Consider the following 17,337-nt stretch of genomic DNA (forward strand, 5'->3'; position numbering starts at 1 on the left):
GAATGCATTATGTTTTACTGTGGAAATTTTTTTTTGTTATTGTTGAAGAAATGACACCGTTGACTCACAGAGGATGTTGAGTAGCTTCCTAAATAAAGATACTACTCATTTCTATTTGATCAAGATGACCTGGTCTCTGTGGTTGTGTATACAGGGCTAGTATTCATTGTCTGAGGTGCTTCACACAAGTATTTCAAAGTTTGAATTTTTTTCCCCCAAGACAGGATCTCTCTATGTACCCTGGGCTGTCCTAGAACTCATTCTGTAGACCAAGATGGCCTCAAATTCACAGAGATCTGTCTGCCTCTGCCTCCTAAGTGCTGGGATTAAAGGCCTGTGCCACCATCTCTGGGCTCAGAGTTTGACTCTTTTATTTAGAATACTTGAATAGACTCTACAGGCTGAACATCCCTACTCCATAAATCCTCTGGATTTAAATTTTGGACATTAGAGACTATTATTATTGTTGTTATTATTATTATTATTATTATTATTATTATTATTATTATTATTATTATTATTATTATTAGCTTTAGTTAGGATGAACAAATAGAGGAAATTCAAGTTACCATTTCTGCAGACCTTGCTGTTTATTCCTGACAAATAACGTAGGAGGGAGGGGGATTTGTTTTTGAATGTTGATATCAAACTAATAAGAGCAAAATATTTATATAAAAGATAGGAGTCCCCATACAGGTGAACAAGTGTCGAAGGGAATGAGTGACTCAGTCAAATGGTCTATTTTCTTAGAAAGCCTAGCTATCCCTCACAGGCCGCTAACATGCTGTGGGTGTTCAGAGCATCCATAACGGTCCATTCATCCACAGGAACCTGGTACTGCCTTTAAAATGTGTTGTTGTTAGAGCTGGAAAGATGGATCAGGGGTTAAAAGCGCCTGTCCTTATAAAATGCCCAAGTTTGGTTGCCAATACCTGTGGAGGAGGGGAGCTAAGCAGCCTAGGGGGCAAGAGTGAGGCCCTGGCATGTCCAAAACCTGAAACTTTAGTCTTCCAGATCGACAGGAGCAGGATTGCTCCCTCCCTGCCCTGGGCCTGTATGTCCCAGCGCACATAGCCTTACAGCCCTCACCTCTGCCACCTTTGAGGTGGTCATGTAGCCTGGTAGGCAGGCTACAAGCTAAACTTCCTCTTACCTCATAAGGTCATGTCCAGAAAGACCTGGAATCCTTTTCATGCAACTAAGGCATTCCCAGTACCTTGGCCCCAGCCAAAGATGTACACTTACCTTTGTCCCTGCGTAGTGAAGCTGTCTTACTGAAGCTCTCTCCTGAGAAAGCTGTTTCTTGCGCACTCACCATTGACAGAGAGTCTGCATTGCACCCACCCGCCTGGCTTAGCTTCACTCTCTCCAGTCCAGTTCTGGTGCATAACAAGCCTGGGTACCCCACGAGGAAAACAAACACCAGGTGGCAAGCACCCACATAGCAGTTAACCATCTGAAACTACAGTTCCGGTGAACCCAATGCCTCTTCTGACTTCCAGACTCCTGGGCCCACACACATAGACATAAGATAAAAGTAAACATTTTAAAAAGTTGTTGTTGTAAGCCAGGCATGGTAGCCCATGCTTTTAATCCCAGCATCACGTGGGAAGCAGAAAAAGGCAGATCTCTGAGTCTGTGACCAGTCTGGTCTACAGCCAGGGTTACACAGAGAAACTCTGTCTTAGAAAATCAAAAGTAGCCAGGCGTGGTGGCTCACGCCTTTAATCCTAGCACTCAGGAGGCAGAGGCAGGCGGATCTCTGTGAGTTCAAGGCCAGCCTGGTGTACACAGAGAGTCCAGGACAGCCAAGGCTACACAGAGAGACTCTGTCTTGAAAAAAGATGAAGACTGAGGCCTGGCGAGGAAGAGGACTCATCGGCTAAGAGTGCGTGCTGCTCCGGCGTGAAGACCTGGGTTAGAGCCCTCACAGCCACCTAAAAACATAACTTCATGCACTCGCAACTTCTGGGTTGAGGGTAGAGACGGAGACAGAGGGCCAACCTAGATGAAAATGGTGAGCTCCAGATTCAGTGCGAAACTTTCATCTCAAGGAAAGAAGGCAGAGAGTAAAGAAGAAGACACCTACAACCTCCTGTGGCCTCCACCTGTGCACCTGCACACACACACATACACAGAGAAAGAGAGAGACAGACAGACAGACAGACAGACAGAGACAGAGACAGAGAGACAGAGACAGAGACAGACAGACAGACAGACAGAATTTGTTTCCAGTCTATTTTTAAATGTGATTCAAGTCCCCAAATCCACAATTTACATCTGAAGACTTGAAAGAGAAGACTGCCCTAGCACTTGGGAGGCAGAGGCAGGTGGATTGCTGTGAGTTCAAGACCAGCCTGGTCTAAAAAGCGAGTCCAGGATAGTCAAGGCTACACAGAGAGACCCTGTCTCAAAAAACAAAAAGAAAGAAAGAAAGGAAAGAAAGAAAGGAAGGAAGGAAGAAGACTGCAATAAAACCAGCAGCCCATGTTTGCTGGGCACATTCTTTAGCGATTAGGCTCTGCTGGGTATGGTGGTTGCATACTGTTAGAGCTAGCCAGCATTTGAGAGCCTGAATCAAGAGGATGGTAAGCCCAAAGCCAGCCTGGACTATACGCAAGTCTCTGTGTGGTGGGGGGTGGGGGTGGGGAATAAAAGCTACGCAAAGTGCCTCTTACACTCTTACTCTTACTGTGTACAGCAACGCTATGAAGTCAGTCTTGTAGTTTTTCAGGACTTTTCCAGTTAAAGGAGCTGAGGCATTAATACTTAAGTGACCCAGGACCACATAAGTACTAAATGGCAGTCACTTCTCAGGATCCATCTTGCACCAAAGCCCATGTCTTTATACTATGGCAAGTCACTTCTCCACACACAGGCAGACTCACATAGAGGGCCTGAGGGGGCAGAACCATGGTCACTCTACTTCCTAGTTTAATCTAGATCATTTTCTACATTATATCCTCTTAATAATGTGTTTATTTACGATGCACATTTTCAACTAACGCTGACCTGTGTATATTCAAGTATTGTGCTAAACTGATGTAAAAGTTACTAGATTTCTTTTTTAGCTTCCAGGGAGAATGGGGTTTAGATTTTTTTTTTTTTTTTATGGAATTATCAGTCATCTGAACTGAGTATTTCGATGAAGTATTTCTAGCAGGCGCCTATGAAGAAGACTGTCTCCTGTGTGCTATTAAAAATTGAGCTCATGATTGCTGTCTGTGATTTTCTTTTTTCCTTTTAGAGTCAGAGGTTACAGTCTGTGACCTCATGTAGAAAATAGCCACCAAGGATCTATCCAGGGTCATTTTTAGTACTTTAATTCTGGCAGGCACACATTTTCAAGACAGATTAAATTTGTCTGATGTACTTTGGAAGTCTGTACTGCAAAGGACAAGAGAGGACCCAAACCCACAGAGCAGCTGGAACACTTTAATGGGGAGGCCATTCAGGAGGTAAGCGTTCACTTTAACCTTTAGTTACCGCATTTCTAGAAACTTCTTTCCATCTTTTTCATTGTCATTCAGAGCATAGCAGTATATTCTTGATATCCAGTTGACATGTTGCTGAAAGGCTGTCTTTTCTCCTGGCATTTTCAAGAAAGAAGTAGAGGAACATACCATTTTCTTGTTGTTGTTGTTGTTGCTGCTGCTGCTGCTGCTGCTGCTGCTGCTGCTGCAGCTTGCTTGCTGCTGTAGCTCTGTACCCTTGAAAAAACTAGAACTTACTGGGTGATATCTTACATGAACACTTACGAAAGTTTATTTCTTATCTCTGAGCCTGCTATGAAGAATTAGTACCAGGTTGAAGCATGCATGGGTAAAATAGATCGTCTTAAAGGATTGCAGCTCTAAAAATACACCAGCAGGACTGGGCAGGTTTGACATAATGACATTCCTATTTTAGCTTGACTTCTGGAACTCTGAAGAACTATAAATTGAGCCACACAAGATCCTAAGGAGGTGTCTCTTCTAATCGCGTATAGAATTTGCTTCACTCTCTGCTTGTCAGTTTCCTAAAAGAATGAGACTGCTGAAATTTACAAACTTTAGTACATAAGATCGAAAGTCCTGGTGCAGATCATACTGAAAGCCAAATTTGGTTACAGAAACCAGAAGCTCGTAAGCCGAGGTCTGCACAAGCAGCGGAGATGGCAGAAGCTTCTGCGGACGCTGCGACTCAGCCAGTGACCGGGAAGAAAAAGAAAAGTCTGTCCATTGAGGAAAAGATTGACATTATAAACGCTGTGGAAAGCGGCAAGAAAAAGGCAGAGATCGCAGCTGAATACGGAATAAAGAAAAATTCATTGTCTTCCATTATGAAAAATAAAGACAAAGTCCTAGAAGCCTTCGAGTCTCTGAGATTCGATCCGAAGAGGAAAAGATTGAGAACAGCCTTTTACACGGATCTGGAAGAGGCCCTGATGAGATGGTATCGAATTGCTCAGTGTCTAAACGTTCCAGTTAATGGTCCAATGTTGCGCCTGAAAGCTAATGATTTTGCCCAGAAGCTGGGACACAATGACTTTAAGTGCAGCAACGGTTGGCTGGATCGTTTTAAGTCCAGGTATGGCTTAGTATTCAGAGCACAGCCTGTAGAAGCCACGGGCATATCTATCGACCCTTCGACTGTCTGGTACCAAAATGTGCTTCCTTACTACTTAAATGATTATCATCCTAAAAATGTTTTCAATGTGAAAGAAACCGGGCTGTTCTACCGAATGTTGCCTACGAACACTTTTGCATTCAAAGGAGAAACGTGTTCAATTGGAAAATTGTGCAAAGACAGGATAACGCTGGCCGTCGGGACGAACATGGACGGCTCGGAGAAGCTCCCTTTGCTCATCATCGGGAAGAACCGAACCCCACGTTGTTTCAAAGGTATAAAATCATTGCCTGTGTATTATGAAGCTAACAGAATGGCATGGATGACAGCAACCATATTTGGACAGTGGATGCAGAAGCTTGATGAGAAATTCCAAGCCCAGAGACGAAGAGTGGTGATTTTTGTCGATTCTTTCCCGGCGCATCCAGAGGTGAAAAACCTGAAGTCCATTGAGTTGGCGTTCTTCCCACCGTGCTTGTCTCCCGAGCTCGCAGCTATGAAACAAGGTGTTATTAAAAGCCTGAAAATCAAATATCGGCATTGCCTTATCAAGAAATTTTTAAGTTCTGTCGAAAATAGCAACGAATTTACATTTTCTCTGCTGGATGCTGTAGACACGTTGCATCTCTGCTGGAGAGCTATAGCCCCCGAGACCATTGTTAAAAGCTATGAAGAAGCAGGATTCAGGTCTCCAAAGGAAGAAAACGACACACCAAATGCAGAGAACGATGACGCTGACGCTGACGCTGACACTGACGCTCTTGATCTGACTGCAGATGCTCTTGGGGCCGGAGTGGAATTTCCTGCAGGTTTGTCCATAGAGGAATACGCTGCCCTGGATGAGGACCTGGAGACCTGTGAAGCCGCCCCGAATGAGGATGCAGGGTGGACCGGAGAAAGTAAACAAGACGAAACTGGCTTTTATACTTCTGATGAAGAGGAGGGGGACAGCGGAGCTCTAGAAGCGGGCCTGCCCTTACCTTCCAAGAATGAAGCCATCACAGCTGTAGGCACTCTGAAAAGGTTTCTCAGGAGTCGTAATATGACCGATGAACTTCACAATGCTTTAGCGGATCTTGAAAATTTTATCAACGCGTTGCCACCTAAATAGTCTCTAACTGTTCATTTTCAGAGAAGTAACTTTTATGGGGGCATCTCATACATTAAGGGGTGTAAAAAGGAAAGTATCAGTTAACAAGGGGAAAAAACCCTAATAGCTGTTGGCTCAACGGCAAAGCCTTTGATTTGCGTAGCAGGGCTCCCTAGTAAATGACTATGTAAAAAAAAAAAAAAAAACAGCAAAGTTCCGTTTAGCAGGTTTTCGGGGATTAAAAATGTGTTTCAGAGGCTTTGTACTTGAAAGAAACATGGCACGTGTGTGAAAGAACTCCAGCTGGCTGACTCATGCCCATGAAATTGCTAGCTTCCAGTTTCTTTGTTTTTAAACTCAGATAGTGTTCTAGGATATTTTTAGTTTCTCTTCGCAGTCTAAGAAAAAAAATAGCTTATTATTTTTATAAAGGCATATACATGCTGCCTCTATCCTAATGAGTTCTCTTTCATTTTTAAAGACGGAGTCTCACTGTGTAGCTCAAGGTGCTTCAAACTCATAGCAATGCTCCCGCCTCAGCCTCTCAAATGCTGAGAATGTAGGTATAAGCCAGTATACACAGTTCTAATTAAACTTTTGACTATCATAGTAGTGTAAAATTATGTTATAATTAGTTAATCTTCCTGACTAAAAAACAATTATGAAAATACATTCTAGTGCGCTTATGCACCAGGAGGATGAACAATTTAACTCTCACTGCTCCAAATTACTTGTCAGATTGAGTCAGAGGGAAAGCTATTGCTCAGTCATCTATCACCAGGAGATATGGGTCTGCTACATGTATGTGTGCACTTATTTAGTGGGAAAATACTTGAAGGAAATAGTTATTAAACTCATATTTACATTTGAGTAGGGTTAACTCTTGAGCCAACTGAAGACGCACACGGTGTTACCAAAAAGAAAATTTGTGGTGCTTATTTTTTTTTTAGTTGCAATAGCTCAGCTTTTAATCTTAATTTTGTTCTTGATCTTACTGAAGTTTGTTTTCAGCACACTGTGATATTTAGCTAAATATCTTCCTCCAATTTTTTTCTTATCTAAAGAAGAAGAAAAAGTTAGAGAAAGTTTTACCTATGTATCACATTAAAATATTGTGGGACATTGTATAATCACCCTCTTAAAAAAGTCATTGAACAAAATTTTAACAATGTGTAGGTCTTTCCCACTGTTCAGTTTTAAGTAGCATGTTTATTTAACTTACTATATCTAATTTAGGTCCCTTTGAAAAGTATTTTATAAAAATACAAAGCAGAATGATTTGTTGTGAAGTATTAATCAGCCAAACGATTATGCTCTTAGAAGAAAATAATCTAACAAAACATTTTATTTCCTACTGTTGATTTGCTCGGCTCTGAGGATTTAGCAATAGTTGACACTTAAAATGTATTAATATTTTAGAAGTTTCTTTTATTATTAAACATCAACTACTTAAATTAAAAGCATTTTGTGATTTGATGTGTAATTTTATTTTGGCTCAATCATGAGCCTAAAGGAGTTCTTGCGGGGCCATTTGTTTCTCAGGAAATAATCACTTACAAGTAGTCTGGTTTAATTTTTTTTTTTTTTAATTTTTATTGTTCTTGCTTTATAAGTCCTTGCTGTTTCAACAGTGTCTTTTACTTCTTATTAACCAAGAACAAATTTTGCGTCGCATCTAGGGCGTTCTTCCCTGTGCGCTGTTCTTAACTCAAGTAAAAGCAGGAGGTTCTGTAAGCACTGCTGGCATCCATCTTGCCTGCCTGGCTCCTCTGTAGACTGAGCCCTCATGGCAAGCCTTCTTTCCACTGGGTCAGAGACAGATTGGCTGGAAGTAGGGAGCAGGGAGAGAAGGGAGACTGAAGGAAAGCCGTGCAGGCAAACACTTGCCAGGTTAGGAGAAACCCATCCACTGGGCCTGTAGGGCCCCCGGCTCCCTGAGCATAGGCAGAGCTGGGAAGCCCACATCTGCTTTCAGGTTCCCAGTACAGTGGAGGGCTGGACTGGGCCTCTGTTGCACAAAGAGCACAGAGCAGGTAAGTCCGCAGGAGGCTATGGCCAGTGGGTAAAAGAAGACCCTGGAGTCCTTACCAGATAAAGCAGGGACACGGAGGCACAATAATGAGTTGGTGGAAAACGGGCTAGATACTGTACTCTAAATGGCGTGGTCACCTTCACGCGTTCACCCAATTGAAAGTGTCACCTCCTGGATTAGATAACTCTTCCGCAATATGTGAGGACAAAATGAAAAAGGATTAGGCCTCCACTTCATCCCATGTTTCCTTATCTTGTGCTTAGTTGTCACCTCTCAGCAACTTTTGGAAAGCTGGGTCGGTTGTGTAATCCTTTTAGATAGCTAGAGAGTAAGCCCATAGCAGGCCCCCAGTGTGGTAATACGTTTTATCAGATGTAAGAACTAAGTAAGGGGGAGAATGGGGAAATAGAAGGATCCAGAGGGTCCTGGAAACCTACAAGAAGAACATTATGACAGGCAGATCTGGGTCCTGGGGTCCTGCTCAAACTATGGCACCAGCCAAGGAAAATATAGACATTAAACTTCGAACCCCTACCCAGACCTAGGATGGACAGGGCATTCTCCACAGTTGAGTGGAGAGTGGGGTCTGACTTTCATACAAACTCTGGTTCCCCATTTTTGACCACGTCCCCTTGATGGGGAGGCCTGGTGGCCCTCAGAGGAAGGATAGCAGGCTACCAAGAAGAGACTTCAAGATGTTCAAGTATGTTCAAGTATGTTCAAGAACTCTATGAACATACACAGGGGAAGGAGGTCCCCCTCAGTCACAGTCATAGAGGAGGGGTGTAGGGGGGAAGCAGGAGGGAGGGAGGAATGGAAGGATACAAGGGATGGGCTAACAATTGAGATGTAATATGAATAAATTAATAAGATATTTAAAAAAGAGAACTAAGTGAGGAGCTCCAGATAGTCTTGCTTCCTAAAGTAGGAGCAACAGGAGAGGGAGGATGAAGACAGGACAGCATCTGTTTCCCCCTTACTTCCTCTTTGTAAGCTTTCTGTGAATGCACAGTCACTGCGGTGTGCTGGCAGCCAGCACCACACCTACGTTCCACATTGCAAAAGAGAGAGCTCAGCACTGGGAGGGAACCGTGCTCCAGCGACCGTGGGAGCAAGTAAGGAACCTTCCCCGAAGCAGATCTGGAAGTCCACCTTTCGGCCCCAGAGTGCATTACGGGATGCAGTTTGCCCTTCACTAGTCTACTGCGTTGTTGCATTGTGAATCTTTACACTGACCCTGTACCTGCCCCTAGAAGTAACTCTGGGAGAAGTGTGAATTCTACCGTGTCTGAATAATTGCCAGAAAAAAAGTAGAGCTTGAACCAAGAGACAGGTACATAAGTGGAAAATGTACCTGAAGGCTTGTGAGCAGGTAAAACTAGTTTTAAAAGTGTACTTCTTCATTCCTGAACTATGTGCACACTGTACAAGTCAGACCTACCATACAAATGAGTACCCTCCTATAACATCTGTTTGAACTTGAGCTGTGCAATTTCAGCTTTAAGTTGTATTGGGATGATGATGATGATGATGATGATTTTACCATTGTTTTCCGGACCCAATTATTGTGTTAGAGGAATTATACCAACCCTTAAGAAGAACAAGGAGGCATCTTACAAGCAGAATTAGTTCAAACCTGGTGACTAAAGATTATATATCGTAAGGGGAGATGCCTGATAACTAGAAAGAGTTCATCCTGTTTATGGTGCTAGGCAGTGAAAGGGTTAATGATGAGAGTAGAGGGGAAAAACAAAAACAAAAGACAAAAGCAAAATCATTTCATCCTGTGGCTTGGCGAAGGACCCAGGCAGCATCCAGTAGTGACCAGAACATTTGGAGCATGGCATCTGTTTCTACAAAGTCAGACAATGGTCCTGAGATAAGGGAAGGAGTGAGACACCAAAGAGTCTGTCTGAGATTTGGACTCGCAGGATAAATTGGAGTTCCATTAGGCAAGGGAGAAGAAGAGAGAGAGGTCATCGCGTGCCAGGCTCAGAGGGGAGGGCGCGCCTGTCAGGGAAAGCATCCAGAGGGAGAAGTGGCTTGAGGTAAGACAGGCTTGGCCTCGGAGGAGCAGCAATTAGCTGCTGTTAGAGAAAAAGGAGATTCTGAAGAAAGTGGCACACTCTCTGCACCAAAGCACTGCCGCCTTGAGGAGTTCATCACGCCAGCTTGCAAAAGGAGCATCCTAGCTTGGAGGGTCAGGAGACCCTCACCTGAGCATCCAGCTGCTCCCCACCGCATGTTGTACAAAACGACTTTAACTGCGTGTGGCCTCAGAGAGGGCAGGAGTACACAGGCAGGGAGGCTAGGGCAAGCCCCATCTGGGCAGCTTCAAAGAAGCCTTCATCTCTGCTGGGTAAAAGCTTTCCAAGTGTGGTCTTTTTTTAGCAGGGGGCGGGGGGTTCCCACACTCCTGTAAGTAAGGCCTCACTATATGCTTATAAGGAGGCCCAATAGATTCATTGGATCTCCCGAGTGAATTTAACAGAACCATCCCTTGTTTTGTCATTGGGACCTTAGAAAGAGGGCTAGGCATTGTTTCCCCCCAGGAAAGGAATTTTAGCAACACCTCCCAACATTCAAAAAATGTCCCTTCCCATTGTAGGAGGAAATGCATAGCAGGAGAGAAAGGCACTGCAAGGAAGACAGGCAGGCCTCTCCACACTCCTCAGCTCACACAACATTGGCTCTTGCTAGGCCTTTCACCCACAGCAAACAGATGAAGGACTTTACATAAGCATTTCATACTCGAATAAAGAGTACAATCAAGGTCACTGAAACCTTACACGACGCCTGGGATTGTGGGAACTGAGTTGGTGCCATAGTGGCCCAGCGCCCCTGGAATGAGCAGCTGCCGATCCCTGCCTGATCTTGGGCTTGGATGCTATGTCATCACAGCATCCCCAGGAAGACATCCCTTGATAACGATAAATTCATACATACATGCATACATACATGCATGCATGCATACACATATACATACATGCATGCATACATACATACATACTATTTTAATAATAGCCATTATTTACCAATCATGGCTGAAGTGTCATTTTGACGGGTTTTGGTGGCACATTAACACAGCTTTTTAAAAAATTACTTTTATTAGGCCAGGTGGTGGGACCACATGTCTTTGATCCCAGCACTCAGGAGGCAGAGGCAGGTGAATCTCTATGAGTTTGATGACAACATGGTCTATAGAATGAGATCCAGGATAGGCAAGGCCTCACAGAGAAACCCTGTCTCTTAAAAAGCAAAGCAAAACAAAACAAAACAAAAACCACTTTTATTGGTAGTGTGTATCACCTTACCGACTCCACCCCATCTCATTTAATTAATACGATGCCAATTTTATTCCACGTACTATCCCTAGTCATCACATAGTTGTTTTAGTTTCTGTGGGAACCTCCACCGCAGCTTAGGCAACCTTTCATCTCTCCACAGTGTGTGTGATACTGCTGAGCACTTTATAGACCTCTCTGTGCCTGGAGAAGGTACAATTCCTCACTAACTGCCGGGAGAACTGCCTCACTGTGTGTGAACCAGGTAAATGTTTCTAGTGGGTTTTATAGGACCTGAGGTAGATGGTGCTCCCTTGTAACAAGGCAGACTAAAAAGCTCTCAGGAGCAATTCTAGAAACCTTGTCAAATTCCAGAGGCCCCAGAGTCATTAACTAAGGCTAGTTTTTAGACATTGCCTGTGTCTATTTTGGGGGTACCTTTAGTTTTTGAGAAGGTTAACTTTGGACATACTTGGAATAGGAGGGTTCCCACCTCACCCGTTAAACTCAAGACTAGCAGGAGACCACAAGATGATTTCACTTCAGATTTTCTCTAAAAGAGATGTTTAGAAAGTTAAAATTCGAGGAGATTCAATGACTTTTTCTCTCTCAGTGCTGGGGATTAAATGTCCCTATGTGTTTTAGGCAAACATTCTGCAAAAGAGCTACAACCCAGGCCCAAAGGGTTACCATTAAGAAATTACTTCAAAGCTGGGCGTGGTGACGCACGCCTTTAATCCCAGCACTTCGGAGGCAGAGGCAGGTGGATCGCTGTGAGTTTAGAGGCCAGCCTGGTCTACAAAGTGACTCCAGGCCAGCCAAGGCTACATAGAAAAACCCTGTCTCGAAAAACCAAATGAAAGAAAAAAGAAAAAGAAAAAGAAATTACTTCAATCCGGGTGTGGGGTGGCACACGCCTGTAATCCCAGCAGCCAAGGAAGCAGAGGCAGGTGGATCTCGGTGAGTTTGAAGCCAGCCTGGTCTATAGAGCGATTCCAGGACATCCAAAGCTACACAGAGAAACCCTGTCTTGAAAAAAACAAAAACAGAAACAAATAGATATTTAAAAAGAAAAGTAAATTACCTCATCTAGTTAGGGTGCAGATGAGGGATAGGACACTGGCCTAGCATCCACAGGGCCCCGTGCACGTCTCCAGCACAATAGATATAGACATAAGTAGAAAGGGATGAGAAAGACAGTCATCTTCTTGCTGTTCATAAACTCTTCGCTAGTAAAAGTTATCCAGAATATTCCAACAAGTAACACTTTAAGCTTCACTGCCCTGCTGGAGCCAGTATTCTGCCTCACACCTCCTTGTTTCTAAAAGCACCAGAGTTACTAACAGATACTTGAGAAAAACGGAATAGACTTCCTTTCCTACGCTAGTGTTTTAGCTAAGCCGCCTTTGGCACATTCCTTTTTCCTTTCTCCTGTGCCTGCTATTTTTGATAATGTTATTTTTAATAGTTTGCTACTATATTTTTACAAGGACTTCTCTTGCCAAATCAAATTAAAACAAAACAAAACAAAACAAAAAAACACACAACACTGGCTGAGGCCTTGTGCTCCCTGGAAGCTGAACAGAGAGTCTGGGATGTAGCACCAGACTGGATCGGGGCAATAAGAACACACTTGTGGGTGACACGCCCTGATGCTGTCATTTAGAGAAGCATCAGAAACAAAGCATTAAAATTGGCAGGTCACAGGTATGGAGCCACATCCCTCTGAGGCATAGCATGCTGGCTGTATTCAGAGAAAAATAAAAAAAAACAAGCAAACAAACCGTTCAACCGTAGGATCAGTAGTAGTAGCTGTTCCAGACTTGCGATGCCTGCCATAGACACACAAACTTTTTGGGAGGGCCTTCCCTGCTGGATGGAATACCATGTCGGACAGCATACAGCTTATGGACGAGTGAGACCTGTGTCTGTCTTAGTTTTACCATCTAACTGGGATGATAAAAACCGCACTTTGTACATGGTTCACAGCCAGTGTGGCAGGTAGAGTTTGTCCCACAATGGGAAAGCTCCTGAAAAGCATCAGGCCAGGACGACGGGGCAGGAAAGCCAGGCAGAGACAGTAAAGGCACTTCAAGGGGTTTTCTTTTTTTCTTTTTTCCTTGAGACAGGGTTTCTCTGTGTAGCCTTGGCTGTCCTGGACTTGCTTTGTAGATCAGGCTGGCTTCGAACTCACAGAGATCCACCTGCCTCTGCCTCTCAAGTGCTGGCATTAAAGGCGTGCACCAGTGTGCCCCGGCACTTCAGGAGGATTTCTACAGGGTTTCATTTTGTAGTTTCTGCATCGCACTTAGCAGGCGGAGTGTCTTTTTCTCTTTGAAATTGCCAAGTGTAGATCCTAAGATGGAAGCTCCTGGCTTCATCTGGGGCTTGTCTGTGCTGTATATAAATCTCTAAGGCCCCACCCTTGATTTCATGAAGTACTGATAAAGACGGGGAAACACCCTTCCATTCCAAGTGTGCATGTGACCTTCACAAAGCTACACAGACAAGAAAGGAAAGTTAGGCCAGAGCTCAGGCCTTTCAAATATATCTAGGGTGGGGTGGGATGAACGAATTAAATTGGAAATAACCAGAGTCCAAAAGAGCACTGAGGTCAAGAAAATTATTTTGGGGAGCTAGAGATTTATATTAAGCATTTTAAGGAGTAGTTGGAAAGCAAGAAGGTCCGTGTTACTTCTTGTTTCTTGTCGGGGCAGCAGAGGCTGCTTTAGAAACTGCAGCCTCTGCAGGGCAGAGCCCGAAGACTGAGCCCCTCACTCAACTCTGCTCTCCAGTAACTCAGTCTCATCATAACTTTGTATCAATTAACTTGAATATAAGCATCAAAGTCATGGTTCTCCAGAAAAGCAGGACCAACAGGATAAATGTGTGTTACTGATAAAACAAAGCAAAACAGCCCCACCCCCACCCCTTTAATAGATACCTGTAAGGGCTGGAGAGCTGGCTGGCTCAGCGGTTCAGGACACTGAGTGCTCTTCTAGAGGACCCAGGTTCAAATCCCAGCACCCACATGGCAGCTCACAACAACCTGTAACTCCAAGATCTGACACTCTCACATGACATACATCCAGGCAAACCATCAATACACATAAAATAAAGGTAAATTAAAAAAAACAAAAACAAAAAACCTGTGTTTGGTGCTTGGAATATGCCTGGCATTGGGCTAAGCATTTTATGTAAATCAAGCCATGTAACATCCTAATAGCAGTGCTATCTTTTTACAATGTGTGCATGATGCTTCTTACATTTACAGTTAATACACAATGCTACATGTTTAGCTGGCGACTTGTGGTACATACATTGCATAATGATTAAGACAGGTGCTGTCTTGATTCTGCCAGTAGAAAAATAAGTATGTGTTCGGGCCGGTGTGTAAGTTCTTTAGAAAGAGGTAGTCTCCCTCCCCATCTCTCCTCTCCCACTATGGAATCTCACTATGTGGTCCAGTTTGGCCTTGAACTCATTTTATATATATATATAGCCCAGGCTGCCCTTGGACTAGAGGTAATCCCCCTGCCTCAGTCTCCCAAACCTATCACCAAGCCCAGCTTTAGAGATGTCCTCTGGGCCACTCTCTCTATACCCTCCCTCCCCTTGGGTGAGTGGCTTTCCTTCTATTCTCTGCCCATCCAAAGGCACTAAAGGAGTTTCATCCCAACGCAGGCTCCAAAGGAGGCTACTGACCTCAGAAGAGCGTTGCATTAGTGATGTGTGGGTAGTGGGGATTTTACAATGTAAGCTCAGTTTAAGCACGGCGAGCACTTCTCCAGAAGACCGCTCTCCAAGACTGATATCTAAACTAACCAGTTTCATTCCCACAGGGCTCTGCGTCAGCACTATTATTATTTCCACAGAGCAAATGCCCAAAGGGGAGCAAAACGGGCTAAATAACTTCCCTAGGGAAAGGGCCAAAACCTTGCTCAGATTGGTGAAAGCATGGATCCCAGGATTAATTAAGGGGTTAATACCCACTCCTCCTTGGGAGGCAGAGGCAGGCAGATCAGCTGTGAGTTTGAGGCCAGCCTGGTCTACGAAGCTAGTCTAGGACAGCCAAGGCTACACAGAGAAACCCAGTCTCGAAAAACAAACAAACAAACATAAATACCCACTCCTCAACAAAAAATTTTTTATTTGAATCCATCTAGTCTGATCTTTCATCCCAGGAAGCAAATGGAGCTTCATCACAAGCAGAAGCACTGGGAGTATTCTGGTTTCATTTCTATTCTTGCAACAAAGTATCTTGATTTAAAAAAAAAAAAAAAAAAAAGACGGAGAGGAAAAATTTACCTGGCTTACAGTTCCAGGCGACCACCACTTATCACTGAGGGGAAGTCAAGGCAGGAACTCAAGGGGATCATCACAGCACATCCACAGTGAAGAGCAGAGATAACAAATGCATTCTTGCTTGTTACTGCACATGCTCAAGGCTGTTACACACTGGTACACACTTCCCTGGCTCAGCCAAGGAAGAAACGCTGCCAACACTCAAGGCGGTTGTTCCATCTGGGTTACTATCTAGACTGCCCCCCCCACACACACACAGGCTAACCTGAGCTGGATAGGTCCCCACTGAGACTCTTCCAGGTGATTCTAGGCAGTGGCAAGTTGGCGGTATGTCTAAGGGTCACAGACAGTCCCCACCGGTGTATTTTATTCTACACTTACCAAATGTATCTACCATGTGTTGGATGTGAGCCCTAGGTTCCCAGTGAGAGACAGTCTCAAAATAAAAGATAGATAGTTTCTGCATTTATGCATACAGGCGCGCGTGTGCACGCGCACACACGCACGCACACACACACACACACACACACACACACACACACACACACACCCCTGAGGTTCACACATATCACCAGTTAAAGATTGGGGTTTAGATATTAATGTTCCTCCTCAAAGAATATCACGCTATTTCTTCTTAGTATCCACTTAATATAACCATTCAGTACATTTGGAGATTAGGACACTGTTATACTTTCTTTTTTTTTTAGTATATTACATGTGTGTGCGCATACATGCATGTGTTGGAGTCAGAGGAGGGCACTATGAAGGTTATTCTTGTTTGTTAACTTGACTGTATCTGAGGTGAACTACAATCCACAAATAAAGGACACATCTAGGAGAGGGGTTTTTTTGAGGGGGGATGGGGAGTTGGCTGGGGGGGGGGGTTGAAGTCCAGACTTTTGAGGTAGGAAGACACACCTTTAATCTGGCCCATACCTTCTTCTGGAAGTCTATGCAAGGACATAGAATAAAGAAGTTTTTGTTCTTTGCCTGCTTGCCTTCAGCTCACTAGCACATCCATTCCTTCACTGGCACCACAGCCTGCTTCCCTGGTACTCCAGCAGGTACATAAGACCAGCTGTGGCATCCAGCCTTGTGGACTAAGCAACTACTGGGTTCATGGACTTTCCTTTCACAACCAGCCATTGTTGGATTAGCTGGACTGCATGCAGCCTGTAAGTCATTCCAGTAAATTATATATATATATATATATATTCCTTTCTATAAGTTCTGTTGCTATAAAGGACCCTGACTAATACAGAGTTTTGATACCAGGAGTCAGACATTGCTGTGACAGGCCTGACTATGCTTCTGTTTGGAGAAATGTGGACTTTGAAACTTTGGATTAGGAAAGCAGTTGAATGCTTTAAGCAGATCTTTTTTTTTTTTTTTTAAAGATTTATTTATTTATTAGTATGTATACAGTGTTCTGCCTGCATGTACACCTGTAGGACAAAAGAGGGCATCATATCACATTACAGATGATTATGGACCACCATGTGGTTGCTGGAAATTGAACTCAGGACTTCTGGAAGAGCAGGTGGTGTTCTTAACCACTGAGCCATCTCTCCAGACCAAGCAGGTCTTAGTGAAACCCACTCAAGAGATTTCAGGGAAGAAGAATATTAGTATGTGGCCTAGAGACTGTTCTTGTGATCATTTTGTCAAAGAATATGTCTTTTAGCTCTTATCCAAAAAAAATCTGCCCGAGGCTAAACTGAAGAGTTGTGGACTAACAGCTTTGGCAGAGGAGATTTCCAGACAACCTAGTATTGGCTTTGTTGCTTGGTTATTAGTGCCCATACCTATGCAGATCTATAATGAAAAAGAGCAAGGTGAACAAGGGGGAAAGTTTATGTAGTCCCTGAGCAGGGCATGCAAGAGCTGTGAAAGTGGCAGCACCTCCTTTCCCATCTCAGCCTGGGGTCCTTGAAAGGAACTGCCATGGAAGCTGTCACAGTGGGGACACCTGTCAAAACAGCAGCACCCTCTCAGCCTGCAGCTGTCATGAGGTACTA

At 43.9% G+C, this 17,337-nt stretch overlaps 1 protein-coding gene across 1 annotated transcript; it reads left to right on the top strand.

The window, feature by feature from the left end:
• Positions 1–4,133: 4,133 nt before the first annotated feature.
• Positions 4,134–5,719, top strand: Tigd4 (tigger transposable element derived 4). Its single transcript, XM_051156847.1, has one exon. The coding sequence runs from the start codon at positions 4,154–4,156 to the stop codon at positions 5,717–5,719; it is 1,566 nt and encodes a 521-aa protein (XP_051012804.1). The 5' UTR covers positions 4,134–4,153.
• The last annotated feature ends 11,618 nt before the right edge of the window (positions 5,720–17,337 follow it).

This window comes from Acomys russatus, chromosome 15 (genome assembly GCF_903995435.1).
Source record: "Acomys russatus chromosome 15, mAcoRus1.1, whole genome shotgun sequence".
NCBI classification, from domain to species: domain Eukaryota; kingdom Metazoa; phylum Chordata; class Mammalia; order Rodentia; family Muridae; genus Acomys; species Acomys russatus.